The sequence below is a fragment of the Lipotes vexillifer genome, unplaced genomic scaffold (assembly GCF_000442215.2).
Source record: "Lipotes vexillifer unplaced genomic scaffold, Lipotes_vexillifer_v1.1 scaffold1158, whole genome shotgun sequence".
Classification (NCBI taxonomy): Eukaryota; Metazoa; Chordata; class Mammalia; order Artiodactyla; family Lipotidae; genus Lipotes; species Lipotes vexillifer.
The window spans coordinates 949,597-967,372 of NW_006793745.1; the positions used below are offsets into that span (position 1 = coordinate 949,597).

The window sequence follows — 17,776 nt, forward strand, 5'->3', positions numbered from 1 at the left end:
ATCTCAGCACCAAGACCCAGCTCTATCCAACTGCCTGCAAACTCCAGTGCTGGACGTCCCAGGCCAAACAACCAGTAAGACAAGAATACAGCACCAGCCATCAAAAAAAAAAAATGAAATGACAAAAAAAACAGTTACAGATGAAGGAGCAGGGTAAAAATCTACAAGACCAAATAAATGAAGACGAAATAGGCAACCTACCTGAAAAAGAATTCAGAGTAATGATAGTAAACGTGATCCAAAATCTCGGAAACAGAATGGAGAAAATACAAGAAACATTTTACAAGGATCTAGAAGAACTAAAGAGCAAACAAACAGTGAGGAAGAACACAATTACTGAAATTAGAAATACTCTAGAAAAAAACAATAACAGAATAACTGAGACAAAAGAACGGATAAGTGAGCTGGAATATAAAATGGTGGAAATAACTTCGAGGGAGCAGAATAAAGAAAAAAGAATTGAGGACAGTCTCAGAGACCTCTGGGACAACATTAAACACACCAACATTCGAATTACAGGGGTCCCAGAAGAAGAGAAAAAGAAAGGGTCTGAGAAAATATCTGAAGACATGACAGTCAAAAACTTCCCTAACGTGGGAAAGGAAATAGTCAATCAAGTCCAGGAAGCACACAGAGTACGACACAGCATAAATCCAAAGAGAAACACGCTGAGACACATATTAATCAAACTATCAAAAATTAAATACAAAGAAAAATATTAAAAGCAGCAAGGGAAAAGCAACAAATAACATACAAGGGAATCCCCATAAGGTTAACAGCTGATTTTTCAGCAGAAACTCTGCAAGCCAGAAGGGAGTGGCAGGACATATTTAAAGTGATGAAAGGGAAAAACTTACAACCAAGATTACTCTACCCAGCAAGGATCTCATTCAGATTCGACGGAGAAACTAAAACATTTACAGATAAGCAAAAGTTAAGAGAATTCAGCACCACCAAACCAGGTTTACAACAAATGCTAAAGAACTTCCCTAGGCAGGAAACACAAGAGAAGGAAAAGACCTACAATAACAAACCCAGAACAATTAATAAAATGGTAATAGAAACATACATATCAATAATTGCCTTAAATGTAGATGGATTAAATACTCCAACCAAAAGACAGACCAGCTGAATGGATACAAAAACAAGACCTGTACATATGCTGTCTACAAAGACTCACTTCAGACCTAGGGACACATACAGACAGAAAGTGAGGGCATGGAAAGAGATATTCCATGCAAAGGGAAATCAGAAGAGAGCTGGAGTACCAATTCTCATATCAGACAAAGTAGACTTTCAAATAAAGTCTATTACAAAAGATAAAGAAGCACACTACATAATGATCAAGGGATCAATCCAAGAAGAAGACATAACAATTATAAATATTTATGCACCCAACATAGGAGTACCTCAATACATAAGGCAAATGCTAACAGCCATAAAAGGGGAAATTGACAGTAACATAGTAATAGTAGGAGATTTTTAACACCCCACTTTCACCAATGGACAGATCATCCAAAATGAAAATAAATAAGGAAACACAAGCTTTAAATGACACATTAAACAAGATGGACTTAATTGATATTTATAGGACATTCTATCCAAAAACAACATAGTATACTTTCTTCTCAAGTGCTCATGGAACATGCTCCAGGATAGATCATATCTTGGGTCACAAATCAAGCCTTGGTAAATTTAAGAAAATTGAAATCATATCAAGTATCTTTTCCAACCACAACACTATGAGTCTAGATATCAATTACAGGAAAAAAAAATACAAACACATGGACGCTAAACAATACGCTACTAAATAACCAAGAGATCACTGAGGAAATCAAAAAATAGCTAGAAACGAAAGACAATGAAAACATGATGACCCAAAACCTGTGGGATGCAGCAAAAGCAGTTCTAAGAGGGAAGTTTATAGCAATACAATCCTACCTCAAGAAAAATCTCAAACAACCTAACCTTACACCTAAAGCAATCAGAGAAAGAAGAACAAAAAAACCCCAAAGTTAGTAAAAGGAAAAATATCATAAAGATCAGATCAGAAATAAATGAAAAAGAAATGATGGAAAGGACAGTAAATATCAATAAAACTAAAAGCTGGTTCCTTGAGAAGATACACAAAATTGATAAACCATTAGCCAGACTCAGCAAGAAAAAAAGGGAGAGGACTCAAATCAATAGAATCAGAAATGAAAAAGGAGGGGTAACAACTGGCACTGCAGAGATACAAAGGATCGTGAGAGATTACTACAAGCCAATAAAATGGACCACCTGGAAGAAATGGACAATTTCTTAGAAAAGCACAACCTTTCAAGACTGAACCAGAAAGAAACAGAAAATATAAACAGACCAATCACAAGCACTGAAATTGAAACTGTGATTAAAAATCTTCCAACAAACAAAAGCCCAGGACCAGACGGCTTCACAGGCGAACTCTATCAAACATTTAGAGAAGAGCTAACACCCGTCCTTCTCAAACTCTTCCAAAATATAGCAGAGGGAGGAACACTCCCCAACTCATTCTACGAGGCCACCATCACCCTGATACCAAAACCAGACAAGGATGTCACAAAGAAAGAAAACTACAGACCAATATCACTGATGAACATAGATGCAAAAATCGTCAACAAAATACTAGCAAACAGAATCCAACAGCACATTAAACGGATCATACACCATGATCAAGTGGGGTTTATTCCAGGAATGCAAGGATTCTTCAATATACGCATATCAATCAACGTGATACACCATATTAACAAACTGACGGATAAAAACCATATGATAATCTCAAGAGGTGCAGAAAAAGATTTGACAAAATTCAACACCCATTTGATAAAAACTCTCCAGAAAGTGGGCATAGAGGGAACCTACCTCAACATAATAAAGGCCATATATGACAAACCCACAGCCAACATCGTTCTCAATGATGAAAAACTGAAACTATTTTTCAGAGCAACAAGACAAGGTTGCCCATTCTCACCACTATTATTCAACATAGTTTTGGAAGTTTTGGCCAGAGTAATCAGGGAAGAAAAAGAAATAAAAGGAATCCAAATCAGAAAGGAAGTAAAACTGTCACTGTGTGCAGATGACATGATACTATACATAGAGAATCTTAAAGATGCTACAAGAAAACTACTAGAGCTAATCAACAAATTTGGTAAAGTAGCAGGATACAAAATTAACGCACAGCAATCTCTTGCATTCCTATACACTAATGATGAAAACGCTGAAAGAGAAATTAGGGAAACACTTCCATTTACCATTGCAACGAAAAGAATAAAATACTTAGGAATAAACCTACCTAAGAAGACAAAAGACCTGTATGCAGAAAACTATAAGACACTGATGAAAGAAATTCAAGATGATACAAACAGATGGAGACATATACTATGTTCTTGGATTGGAAGAATCAACACTGTGAAAATGACTCTACTACCAAAAGCAATCTACAGAATCAATGCAATCCCTATCAAACTACCAATGGTATTTTTCACAGTACTAGAACAAAAAATTGCACAACTTGGGGCTTCCCTGGTGGCGCAGTGGTTGAAGAGTCCGCCTGCTGATGCAGGGGTCGCGGGTTCAGTGCCCCGGTCTGGGAAGATCCCACATGCCGCGGAGCAGCTGGGCCCATGAGCCACGGCTGCTGAGCCTGTGCATCCAGAGACTGTGCTCCACAACGGGAGAGGCCACAGCAGAGAGAGGCCCACGTACCGCAAAAAATAATAATAATAATAATAAAAAATTGCACAACTTGTATGGAAACACAAAAGACCCTGAATAACCAAAGCAATCTTGAGAAAGAAAAACGGAGCTGGAGGATCAGGCTGCCAGACTTCAGACTATACTACAGAGCTACAGTAATCAAGACAGTATGGTACTGGCACAAAAACAGAAATATAGATCAATGGAAAAGGATAGAAAGCCTAGAGATAAACCGATGCACATATGGTCACCTTATCTTTGATAAAGGAGGCAAGAATATACAATGGAGAAAAGACAGCCTCTTCAGTAAGTGGTGCTGGGAAAACTGGACAGCTACATGTACAAGAATGAAATTAGAACACTTCCTAACACCATACACAAAGATAAACTCAAAATGGATTAAAGAGGGCTTCCCTGGTGGTGCAGTGGTTGAGAGTCCGCCTGCCGATGCAGGGGACGCAGGTTCGTGCCCCGGTCCAGGAGGATCCCACATGCCGCGGAGCGGCTGGGCCCGTGAGCCATGGCTGCTAAGCCTGCGCGTCTGGAGCCTGTGCACTGCGGCGGGAGAGGCCACAACAGTGAGAGGCCCGCGTACCGCAAAAAAAAAAGGATTAAAGACCTCAATATAAGGCCACTATAAAATTCTTAGAAGAAAACACAGGCAGAACACTCTGACATAAATCACAGCAAGACCCTTTTTGACCTACCTCCTAGAGAAATGGAAATAAAAACAAAAATAAACAAATGGGACCTAATGAAACTTAAAAGCTTTTGCACAGCATAGGAAACCATAAACAAGACGAAAAGACAACCCTCAGAATGGGAGAAAGAATTTGCAAACGAAGCAACTGGCACACGATTAATCTCCAAAGTATACAAGCAGCTCATGTAGGTCAATATCAAAAAAACAAACAACCCAATCCAAAAATGGGCAGAAGACCAAAACAGACATGTCTCCAAAGAAGATATACAGATTTCCAACAAACACATGAAAAGATGCTCAACATCACTAATCATTAGAGAAGTGGAAATCAAAACTATAATGAGGTATCACCTCACACTGGTCAGAATGGCCATTATCAAAAAATCCACAAACAATAAATGCTGGAGAGGGTGTGGAGAAAAGGGAACCCTCTTGCACTGTTGTTGGGAATGTAAATTGATACAGCCACTATGGAGAGCAATATGGATGTTCCTGAAAAAACTAAAAATTGAACTACCATACGACCCAGCAATCCCACTACTGGGCATATAACCTGAGAAAACCATAATTCAAAAAGAGTCATGTACCACAATGTTCATTGCAGCACTATTTACAATAGCCAGGACATGGAAGCAACCTAAGTGTCCACTGACAGATGAATGGATAAAGAAGATGTGGCACATATACACAATGGAATATTACTCAGCCATAAAAAGAAACGAAATTGAGTTATTTGTAATGAGATGGATGGACGTACAGTCTGTCATACAGAGTGCAGTAAGTCAGAAAGAGAAAAACAAATACCATATGCTAACACATATATATGGAATCTCAAAAAAATATATGGTTCTGATGAACTTAAGGTCAGGACAGGAATAAAGATACAGATGTAGAGAACGGACTTGATGACACGGGGAGGGGGAAGGGTAGCATTGACATATATACACTACCAGATGTAAAACAGATAGCTAGTGGGAAGCAGCTGCATGGCACAGGGAGATCAGCTCAGTACTTTGCGACCACCTAGAGGGGTGGGATAAGAAGGGTAGGAGGGAGAGGCAAGCGGGAGGGGATATGAAGATACACGTATGCATATAGCTGATTCACTTTGTTATACAGCAGAAACTGACACAACACTGTAAAGCAATTATACTCCAATAAAGATGTTAAGAAAAAAAAATGGAAGTTTATATTTTTAAGCTTCTTTGCTTTAAAAAAACTGAAAAGGAGAATGAGAAGGAAAGAATGTGTAATAAGATCTAGATTCCTAAATCCACAGATTAAGAAGTGTAATCTGTACTCTTTTCAGTTTTAGACTTACTGTTGCTAGAAGAGGGAGAAAAGTACCTTATAGGGCCCCGGGGTATCTCAGCTTTTCCCCAAATGGCTCACCTCCTGAAGTGAAAGAAGCGGCAAAACACGGGCGAGTCTTTCTGCTGCTCCTTATCCTTTCGGAGGCTGTCCAAGCGACACTCCCGGCACTTGGGCAGCTGCGCAACGATGTTCACGCAAGAGTCGTCCTGCACAAAGGCCTCACCGCTCTGCTGCAGCTTCTTGAGTTTGGCTGGGTCTGTCAAAACCGACTTCCGGGATGGAGCTAGAAAAAAAGATGAAGGAAAATGGGACCTCAAATTTAAAAAGTCACATCAATATTTCACTGAATTCTATTCAAAAGGTCAGTTTTCCCAAAGGGAGAACTCCTCTTCTCAATTACTGGTTCAACTGTAGTAATTTCTAAAAATGGCTTAATAGAAGACAACTATCAGAACAACTGGAAGTTTTATTCTCTTTATAAAATACATCTCATTTGGTGAGTCCATTTGGCAACTTAAAACCCCAGACCCACAATTCCAAGTTAGTGCATACCTCTATTCACAACCCTAGATAAGAAGAACGCTTCAACAGAGGACCATGTGGGAGTCAACTGTGTCAGTCTTCACACTCAAAAAGACTGGTTTGAGATGTGTTTTCCAAAGCATTCTGCAAAAGCTAACCATTCCAAATGTCACAGGCCCCCTGGCCTATAAGAGTTATCCTCTAAATGCTTCTAGGAGATGCCACTTGACCCTTGACATATCTTCTATTTCCTTCACACATATGTTCCATTCAAGATTAAGAGCACTGGCTAAAGAGAGGATTTTGATTCTAAGTAAATGCATGTTTTAAGTTTTAACTTGTAATGGGCAGGTGAACTTGAAAGGAAAAGTTAAGATGGTTTCTAAAGAAAAAGGGAGACAAAAATTGAGATGTAACATTAAAGAGCAACCACTGTGTCAGACCAAATAACACAGAAAGGAATCCATTTCTACATCAAGAGCCTTAAGGTATACAGTGGGCCCTCTACATCCGTGGGTTCAACCAACCATGGATTGAAAATACTACACGACCTGTGGTCGGCTGAATCTGCAGATGCAGAACCTGCAGATGGGAAAGGGAAGGCTAACTGTAGGGGACTGGTATATTTGTGGTATCCACAGGGGGTCCTGGAACTGATCCCTCTCAGATACTGAGGGGCTGTATTTCATATAAAACCGACAGAAGGCGGCGGAGGGGAAGATGGCGGAAGAGTAAGACGCGGAGATCACCTTCCTCCCCACAGATACACCAGAAATATATCTACACGTGGAGCAACTCCTACAGAACACTACTGAATGCTGGCAGGAGACCTCAGACCTCCCAAAAGGCAAGAAACTCCCCACGTACCTGGGTACGGCAAAAGAAAAAAAGAAAAAACAGAGACAAAAGGATAGGGACGGGACCTGCACCAGTGGGAGGGAGCTGTGGAGGAGGAAAGGTTTCTACACACTAGGAGCCCCTTCGCGGGCAGAGACTGCAGGAGGTGGAAGCGGGAGCTTCGGGGCCGTGGAGGACAGCACAGCAACGGGGGTGTGGAGGGCAAAGCGGGGAGATTCCTGCATAGAGGATCGGTGCCGACAGGCACTCACCAGCCCGAGAGGCTTGTCTGCTCCCCCGCCGGGGCGGGCGGGGCTTCGAGCTGAGGCTCGGGCTTTGGTCGGAGCGCAGGTAGAGGACTGGGGTTGGCGGCGTGAACACAGCCTGAAGGGGTTAGTGCGCCACGGCTGGCCGGGAGGGAGATCGGGGAAAAGTCTGGACCTGCCGAAGAGGCAAGAGACGTTTTCTTCCCTCTTTGTTTCCTGGTGCGCGAGGAGAGGGGTTTAAGAGCGCTGCTTAAAGGAGCTCCAGAGACGGGCGCGCGCTAAAAGCTCGGACACCAGAGACGGGCGGGAGACGCTAAGGCTGCTGCTGCCGCCACCAAGGGGCCTGTGTGCGAGCACAGGTCACTATCCCCACCCCTCTCCCGGGGAGCCTGTGCAGCCCGCCACTGCCAGGTTCCCGGGATCCTGGGACAACTTCCCAGGGAGAACGCATGGCGGGCCTCAGGCTGGTGCAACGTCACGCCGACCTCTGCCGCCGCAGGCCCGCCCCGCACACCGTGCCCCTCCCTCCCCCCGGCCTGAGTGCGCCAGAGCCCCCGAGTCAGTGGCTCCTCTAACCCCGTCCTAAGCAAAAAACAGACGCCCTCCAGCAACCTACACGCAGAGGCGGGGCCAAATCCAAAGCTGAGCCCCTGTGAGCTGTGAGAACAAAGAAGAGAAAGGGAAATCTCGCCAAGCAGCCTCAGAAGCAGCGGATTAAAGCTCCACAATCAAGTTGATGTACCCTGCGTCTGTGGAATACCTGAATAGACAACGAATCATCCCAAATTGAGGAGGTGGACTTCGAGAGCAAGATCTATTTTTTCACCTTTTCTTCTTTTTTTGAGTGTGTATGTGTATGCTTCCGTGTGAGATTTCGTCTATATAGCTTTGCTTCCACCATTTGTCCTAGGGTTCTATCCGTCCGTTTTTTTGTTTGTTTTTAATTTTTTTCTTAATAATTAATTTTAATAACTTTATTATACTTTCCTTTCCTTCCTTCCTTCCTTCCTTCCTCTTCCTTCCTTCCCTCCCTCCCTCCCTCCTTTAGACAACGAATCATCCCAAATTGAGGAGATGGACTTTGAGAGCAAGATTTATGATTTTTTCCCCTTTACCTCTTTTTGTGAGGGTGTATGTGTATGCTTCTGTGTAAGATTTTGTCTGTATAGCTTTGCTTCCACCATTTGTCCTAAGGTTCTATCCGTCCCTTTTCTTTTTCTAAATAATTATTTTTTAATTTAATAACTTTATTATAGTTTATTTTACTGTATCTTCTTTCTTGTTTCTTTCCTTCCCTCCTTCCTTCCTTCCTCCATCCCTCCCTCCCTTTCTTTCCTTCTTCTTTCTTTCCTCCTTCCTTCCTTCCCTCCTTTCTTTCTTTCTTTCTTCCTACTTCTACTAATTCTTTCTTTCTACTTTTTCTCCCTTTTATCCTGAGCCGTGTGGATGAAAGGCTCTTGGTGCTGCAGCCAGGAGTCAGTGCTGTGCCTCTGAGGTGGGAGAGCCAACTTCAGGACACTGGGCAACAAGAGACCTCCCCGCTCCACATAGTATCAAATGGCGAAAATCTCCCAGAGATCTCCCTCTCAACACCAGCACCCAGCTTCACTCAACGACCAGCAAGCTACAGTGCTGGACAACCTATGCCAAACAACTAGCAAAACAGGGACACAACCCCACCCATTAGCAGACAGGCTGCCTAAAATCATAAGTCCACAGACACCCCAAAACACACCACCAGACGTGGACCTGCCCACTAGAGAGACAAGATCCAGCCTCAGCCACCAGAACACAGGCACTAGTCCCCTCCACCAGGAAGCCTACACAACCCAATGAACCAACCTCAGCCACTGGGGACAGACATCAAAAACAACGGGAGCTACGAACCTACAGCCTGTAAAAGGGAGACCCCCAAACACAGTAAGATAAGCAAAATGAGAAGACAGAAAAACACACAGCAGATGAAGGAGCAAGATAAAAACGCAACAGACCTAACAAATGAAGAGGAAATAGGCAGTCTACCTGAAAAAGAATTCAGAATAATGATAGTAAAGATGACCCAAAATATTGGAAACAGAATGGACAAAATGCAAGAAATATTTAACAAGGACCTAGAAGAACTAAAGATGAAACAAACAATGATGAACAACACAATAAATGGAATGAAAAAGACTCTAGATGGGATCAATAGCAGAATAACTGAGGCAGAAGAACGGATAAGTGACCGGGAAGATAAAATAGTGGAAATAACTACTGCAGAGCAGAATAGAGAAAAAAGAATGAAAAGAAGTGAGGACAGTCTCAGAGACCTCTGGGATAACATTAAACGCACCAACATTCGAATTATAGGAGTTCCAGAAGAAGAAAAGAAAAAGAAAGGGACTGAGAAAATATTTGAAGAGGTTATAGTTGAAAACTTCCCTAATATGGGAAAGGAAATAGTTAATCAAGTCCAGGAAGCACAGAGAGTCCCATACAGGATAAATGCAAGGAAAATACGCCAAGATACATATTAATCAAACTGTCAAAAATTAAATACAAAGAAAGCATATTAAAAGCAGCAAGGGAAAAACAACAAATAACACACAAGGGAATCCCCATAAGGTTAACAGCTGATCTCTCAGCAGAAACTCTGCAAACCAGAAGGGAGTGGCAGGACATACTGAAAGTGATGAAGGAGAAAAACCTGCAACCAAGATTACTCTACCCAGCAAGGATCTCATTCAGATTTGATGGAGAAATTAAAACCTTTACAGACAAGCAAAAGCTGAGAGAGTTCAGCACCACCAAACCAGCTTTACAACAAATGCTAAAGGAACTTCTCTAGACAAAAACACAAGAGAAGGAAAAGTCCTATAATAACGAACCCAAAACAATTTAGAAAATGGGAATAGGAACATACATATCGATAATTACCTTAAATGTAAATGGACTAAATGCTCCCACCAAAAGACACAGATTGGCTGAATGGATACAAAAACAAGACCCATATATATGCTGTCTACAAGAGACCCACTTCAGACCTAGAGACACATACAGACTGAAAGTAAGGGGATGGAAAAAGATATTCCATGCAAATGGAAACCAAAAGAAAGCTGGAGTAGCAATTCTCATATCAGACAAAATAGACTTTAAAATAAGGACTATCAGAAGAGACAAAGAAGGACACTACATAATGATTAAGGGATCGATCCAAGAAGAAGATATAACAATTGTAAATATTTATGCACCCAACAAAGGAGCACCTCAATACATAAGGCAAAAACTAACAGCCATAAAAGGGGAAATCGACAGTAACACATTCATAGTAGGGGACTTCAACACCCCACTTTCACCAATGGACAGATCATCCAAAATGAAAATAAATAAGGAAACACAAGCTTTAAATGATACATTAAACAGGATGGACTTAATTGATATTTATAGGACACTCCATCCAAAAACAACAGAATACACATTTTTCTCAAGTGCTCATGGAACATTCTCCAGGATAGATCATATCTTGGGTCACAAATCAAGCCTTGGTAAATTTAAGAAAATTGAAATTATATCAAGTATCTTTTCCGACCACAACGCCATGAGATTAGATATCAATTATAGGAAAAGAGCAGTAAAAAATACAAACACATGGAGGCTAAACAATACACTACTTAGTAACGAAGTGATCACTGAAGAAATCAAAGAGGAAATTAAAAAATACCTAGAAACAAATGACAATGGAGATACAACGACCCAAAACCTATGGGATGCAGCAAAAGCAGTTCTAAGAGGGAAGTTTATAGCAATACAAGCCCACCTTAAGAAGCAGGAAACATCTCGAATAAACAACCTAACCTTGCACCTCAAGCAATTAGAGAAAGAAGAACAAAAAAACCCCAGAGTTAGCAGAAGGAAAGAAATCATAAAAATCAGATCAGAAATAAATGAAAAAGAAATGAAGGAAACAATAGCAAAGATCAATAAAACTAAAAGCTGGTTCTTTGAGAAGATTAACAAAATTGATAAACCATTAGCCAGACTCATCAAGAAAATAAGGGAGAAGACTCAAATCAATAGAATCAGAAATGAAAAAGGAGAAGTAACAACTGACACTGCAGAAATACAAAAAATCATGAGGGATTACTACAAGCAACTCTATGCCAATAAAATGGACAATCTGGAAGAAATGGACAAATTCTTAGAAATGCACAAACTGCCAAGACTGAATCAGGAAGAAATAGAAAATATGAACAGACCAATCACAAACACTGAAATTGAAACTGTGATTAAAAATCTTCCAACAAACAAAAGCCCAGGACCAGATGGCTTCACAGGCGAATTCTATCAAACATTTAGAGAAGAGCTAACACCTATTCTTCTCAAACTCTTCCAAAATATAGCAGAGGGAGGAACACTCCCAAACTCATTCTACGAGGCCACCATCACCTTGATACCAAAACCAGACAAGGATGTCACAAAGAAAGAAAACTACAGGCCAATATCACTGATGAACATAGATGCAAAAATCCTCAACAAAATACTAGCAAACAGAATCCAACAGCACATTAAAAGGATCATACACCATGATCAAGTGGGGTTTATTCCAGGAATGCAAGGATTCTTCAATATACGCAAATCTATCAATGTGATTAACCATATTAACAAATTGAAGGAGAAAAACCATATGATCATCTCAATAGATGCAGAGAAAGCTTTTGACAAAATTCAACACCCATTTATGATAAAAACCCTGCAGAAAGTAGGTGTAGAGGGAACTTTCCTCAATATAATAAAGGCCGTATATGACAAGCCCACAGCCAACATCATCCTCAATGGCGAAAAACTGAAAGCATTTCCACTAAGGTCAGGAACAAGACAAGGTTGCCCACTCTCACCACTCTTATTCAACATAGTTTTGGAAGTTTTAGCCACAGCAATCAGAGAAGAAAAGGAAATAAAAGGAATCCAAATCGGAAAAGAAGAAGTAAAGCTGTCACTGTTTGCAGATGACATGATACTATACATAGAGAATCCTAAAGATGCTACCAGAAAACTACTAGAGCTAATCAATGAATTTGGTAAAGTAGCAGGATACAAAATTAATGCACAGAAATCTCTGGCATTCCTATATACTAACGATGAAAAATCTGAAAGTGAAATCAAGAAAACACTCCCATTTACCATTGCAACAAAAAGAATAAAATATCTAGGAATAAACCTACCTAAGGAGACAAAAGACCTGTATGCAGAAAATTATAAGACACTGATGAAAGAAATTAAAGATGATACAAACAGATGGAGAGATATACCATGTTCTTGGATTGGAAGAATCAACATTGTGAAAATGACTCTACTCCCCAAAGCAATCTATAGATTCAATGCAATCCCTATCAAACTACCACTGGCATTTTTCACAGAACTAGAACAAAAAATTTCACAATTTGTATGGAAACACAAAAGACCCCGAATAGCCAAAGCAATCTTGAGAACAAAAAATGGAGCTGGAGGAATCAGGCTGCCTGACTTCAGACTATACTACAAAGCTACAGTAATCAAGACAGTATGGTACTGGCACAAAAACAGAAAGATAGATCAATGGAATAGGATAGAAAGCCCAGAGATAAACCCATGCACATATGGTCACCTTATCTTTGATAAAGGTGGCAGGAATATACAGTGGAGAAAGGACAGCCCCTTCAATAAGTGGTGCTGGGAAAACTGGACAGGTACATGTAAAAGTATGAGATTAGATCACTCCCTAACACCATACACAAAAATAAGCTCAAAATGGATTAAAGACCTAAATGTAAGGCCAGAAACTATCAAACTCTTAGAGGAAAACATAGGCAGAACACTCTATGACATAAATCACAGCAAGATCCTTCTTGACCCATCTCCTAGAGTAATGGAGATAAAAACAAAAATAAACAAATGGGACCTAATGAAACTTCAAAGCTTTTGCACAGCAAAGGAAACCATAAACAAGACCAAAAGACAGCCCTCAGAATGGGAGAAAATATTTGCAAATGAATCAACTGACAAAGGATTAATCTCTAAAATTTACAGGCAGCTCATGCAGCTCAATAACAAAAAAATAAACAACCCAATCCAAAAATGGGCAGAAGACCTAAATAGACATTTCTCCAAAGAAGATATACAGACTGCCAACAAACACATGAAAGAATGCTCAACATCATTAATCATTAGAGAAATGCAAATCAAAACTACAATGAGATATCATCTCACACCAGTCAGAATGGCCATCATCAAAAAATCTAGAAACAATAAATGCTGGAGAGGGTGTGGAGAAAAGGGAACACTCTTGCACTGCTGGTGGGAATGTGAATTGGTTCAGCCACTATGGAGAACAGTATGGAGGTTCCTTAAAAAACTACAAATAGAACTACCATATGACCCAGCAATCCCACTACTAGGTATATACCCTGAGGAAACCAGAATTCAGAAAGAGTCATGTACCAAAATGTTCATTGCAGCTCTATTTACAATAGCCCGGAGATGGAAACAACCTAAGTGCCCATCATCGGATGAATGGATAAAGAAGATGTGGCACATATATACAATGGAATATTACTCAGCCATAAAAAGAAACGAAATTGAGCTATTTGTAATGAGGTGGATAGACCTAGAGTCTGTCATACAGAGTGAAGTAAGTCAGAAAGAGAAAGACAAATACAGTATGCTAACACATATATATGGAATTTAAGAGAAAAAAAAATGTCATGAAGATCCTAGGGGTAAGACAGGAATAAAGACACAGACCTACTGGAGAACAGACTTGAGGATATGGGGAGTGGGAAGGGTGAGCTGTGACAGGGCGAGAGAGAGGCATGGACATATATACACTACCAAACGTAAGGTAGATAGCTAGTGGGAAGCAGCCGCATGGCAGAGGGATATCGGCTTGGTGCTTTGTGACCGCCTGGAGGGGTGGGATAGGGAAGGTGGGAGGGAGGGAGACGCAAGAGGGAAGAGATATGGGAACATATGTATATGTATAACTGATTCACTTTGTTATAAAGCAGAAACTAACACACCATTATAAAGCAATTATACCCCAATAAAGATGTTTAAAAAAAAAAAACCGACAGAAAAGACCTTTTCTCGGGGTCCAAGGGAGCTGAGAAGAGGAAAGTTGATTCCTAGGCAAACAAAAAACAAAAACACAACTTCTGGGGAACCAGTCAAGAGATGGGTAGGAGACGGTGGTAAGGAGTCTTGAAAGAAACTAGAAGGAAGATCTCAAACCAAAGAAGGCTTTAAATAAAATAAGCACCTTTAATAATTACCTTAGAGGTGTTCTAATCTTACCTCTCTTTTAAAGCATGACTAGAGTACACTGTAAAATGCTAAATGGATGCCATCAGGCCTTGACCCCTTAAACATTCTCATTCAGTTAGTGAAAAGAAGGCAAAGCAAGAAAGGAGGGAAAATAAAGAAATCAGTAGTTCAGGATGGAATTTTAATTACTCAGATATTGGAAACACATCATCCTTTGAGTGGACCAGGTTTTTCCAGACTGAGTCCAGAGATTATCTTATCTGTTCTGCCTGGGCTTAAAAGAGGAAATACCTAGAAATAAGCAAGCTGAACTATCTGAATCTAGCTCTTCAGTGAGGAGAGGAACAGTTGATCCCCAGTCAAGGACTCAATTCAGAGCAGAGCCAAGGGAAAAAAGCGACACCAACTTCTGAGGAGCCACACGTCTACTAAACAGAAAGAGGGCAGCTGTTCAAGTCCAGCTTGTTTTTGTTTTCTAACCCCTAAGCAAGCAAGGACACACATACGGCAGAGGAACAGTTTCCAGTCGAGTCTCTCCATACCCACAAGCAATACTGGTGGAAACAGCACAGAGATCCTGGCAGGCTTCTGATCACACTGTCTTACTCCTCAGCCAAAAGTCCCAGTAGACAGCATGCACCAGGATGTGGAGTGGCTCTTCACTTCTCTTAAAATCATTTTAGTTGGAGCACAGCTGCACAACACATTAAAAAAGACAAAGCTGGGCTCTGAAACTCACTTCTATACCTATAATGTGCTTACCGGTCCAGAACTTTGTTTCTTCACATATTAAAACAATTTGCCTTAAAAACTAGCTGAATGTGAGGGCTGATGACTCAAAAAGAATAAAGAAATAGAACAGGGACATGGGTATGAATATTCGCTTTCTTTGGGGAGTTACATAACTCCTGAGGAACAGTAGAACCTTATGCAATTAATTTTGTGCAAATTACCAGCTATATCAACTTAAGCCTCAAGAATGAACAAGCTGGGTTAGAAGTATTACTCAGCAAGGAAAGCTGCTTTCCAATTCCTCCAACTCTGCTTCAGAAAGACCCCCAGTCAAACCCACCTCTAGTTTCAGAGGCCTGTAGGACAAGCTAGAGTGTGGATTATTCATTTGTTACTTACCCAAATGAATAGCGTTTTTATTAAGTTTTTTTTCCAAGTTAATTTTCCCACACAGCTGACAATTATCAAGTCTATTTTTAAACTGTAATAGGCCTGAACCTTCTGACACACTGAAGCCGTTTAGTTCTATTAATTCTAGTACGAGAGCATCTGATAACTACCATTACTGATATTCATCCTCAAACTTAACATAAGTCGTGTGAAATACATGTGCCATTTTCTCTATAAGAAGAGTACTTAGTTCTAAATTGTGGGTGCAGCCAGACCTCCCCTTAAGAAAAGAGACCCTGCCTGGTGTTTCAGCACTGTCCTTAAATTCTTTAACTAAAAATCCCTTTTCTAGAGGTGGTGATGCAATTCCCTTTTTAAAAAAATTTCAAATCTGGACTACCTGTGTGAGCATAAAATTTCAATCACTTCCTTCACTCCAACCTGGATGTCACAGAAAGATAAGTAATAGGCTGAAGATAAAGCAATCATCAGATCACTTTAGATTTCATTTCAAAATTATTTTCTTAAACCAAAAACTGGGAACCACCTAAGTCATACAGTAAATGCATATAATGGAATCCTTGCAGACTTAAAATGTTGACAGGCACCTACACTAATGCACTGGGTAAAACTGTTGGTATGAACCCATTTGTGTAACAGTTTATCTGTGTTTCTATATACATGGAACTAAGTCCACCAAAATGTTAAAAGTAATCATTTCTGAGAAGATTTAGGGATTTTACTTTCTTCTTTGAACTTCCTTGATTGTATGAACTTTTTCTACAGTCATTTTCCTATTATTTTCTCATAAGGTAAGAAGAAGATATGTACGTACTGACAACCATTTCTTACCTCCTACCAATAAAGATATGCAGAAACACTCACCATTCTGGATTTTATTGTTGCTTCTTGTACAACAGCTTTCAGTATCTACTTTTGCTGAAGACTCCTTTAAATTCTGTGACTGGCAACCTAACGTTGAAGGTTCTACCTTTTTTTCTACACAACAATTAGGACTATTACTATTGACACCTGCTTTCTCTTCTGGCTTATTTGAAAGGACATCAGATATGGAAGGTCCATGTTCGAGATGCTTCTGCAGTTCAGGAGTACTGGCAATTTCCAACTCTGCCGCAGAAGAAGCCTTTGTAGGTAAGCACTCCTGAGGAAGGTCAGTCGATGATGGAGGAAAAGATCCCAAGCTGCTTTCCTGGTCAGTGTTTGTCTTCAGCTGGGTGTGGCTTCCCTTTGGTTCACTCAGGGTTCTCAAGTCTCCCGTTCCAATCTGAGAGGACTTTGAAGAGAGCAACCCTACTTTGCAGACAACATCTGGTGTTCTCAGTATTTCAGGCTTTGTATTTAGACAGGAAGAAAGTTCTGGTAAAATCTGCTTATGACTTCTGAAAAAGAGCAATATGAAAACTAGCATCTAGGATTCTTTTATCTCTTCCCTACCTTCCAAGAATAATTGCTCGGTTCCCTAAAGTAACCAGTATGAAAGAGAAAAGAAAACCGCTTATATTAGAGAAGTTATGATAGGTTTCTGTGGGCTGGAGTTAAAAGTACTCAGTCAATGGCTCTGCAAAAATATATTAAACATGAAGAAAAAGATAACCCTAAATGCTATTTGCATATGTTCTCATAAATCTTTAACCACTTCAAGTTAGTTCTACTTCTCATAGCAAAATGAACCTTAGCTTTCCCTCAAAGCAAACTGAGTATCACATGGAACCCAAATCACCAGCAGCGCAAAACCCTATCTGACTATGAACGTGTTACGAGCCTTAGCACTGGACTATTTCACTCTTGTTTGGTCAGTGATCAAGACCCAAAGCAAAGAGAAGAGCCAGCTGATTACGTACTTGTTCACAGAACCATCTGGTACTCCCTCCACCCCCAGTAGGGGTTATCCTTAAAGAAACTTTGTTTCTCTGAAATTCATCCTAAAGTTCTTTCCCCAGCAAAATGCAAAGTCCTTTTTTCCTGTTACACTTGTTTTCCTGCCTCTAACAAAGGA

The 17,776-nt window shown here is 40.3% G+C and overlaps 1 protein-coding gene across 3 annotated transcripts in view; it reads right to left on the minus strand.

Annotated features, from left to right (window-relative positions):
• The window catches only part of KDM3A (lysine demethylase 3A), a 63,196-nt gene that overhangs the window by 23,239 nt on the left and 22,181 nt on the right, over positions 1–17,776 (minus strand). For all 3 annotated transcript variants that reach the window (XM_007466734.1, XM_007466735.1, XM_007466736.1), the window contains 2 exons: positions 16,645–17,159; positions 5,813–6,017 (listed from right to left, as the gene is read on the minus strand). In XM_007466734.1, coding sequence (XP_007466796.1) covers positions 5,813–6,017; positions 16,645–17,159 — 720 coding nt within the window. The remainder of the gene's footprint in view (positions 1–5,812; positions 6,018–16,644; positions 17,160–17,776) is intronic.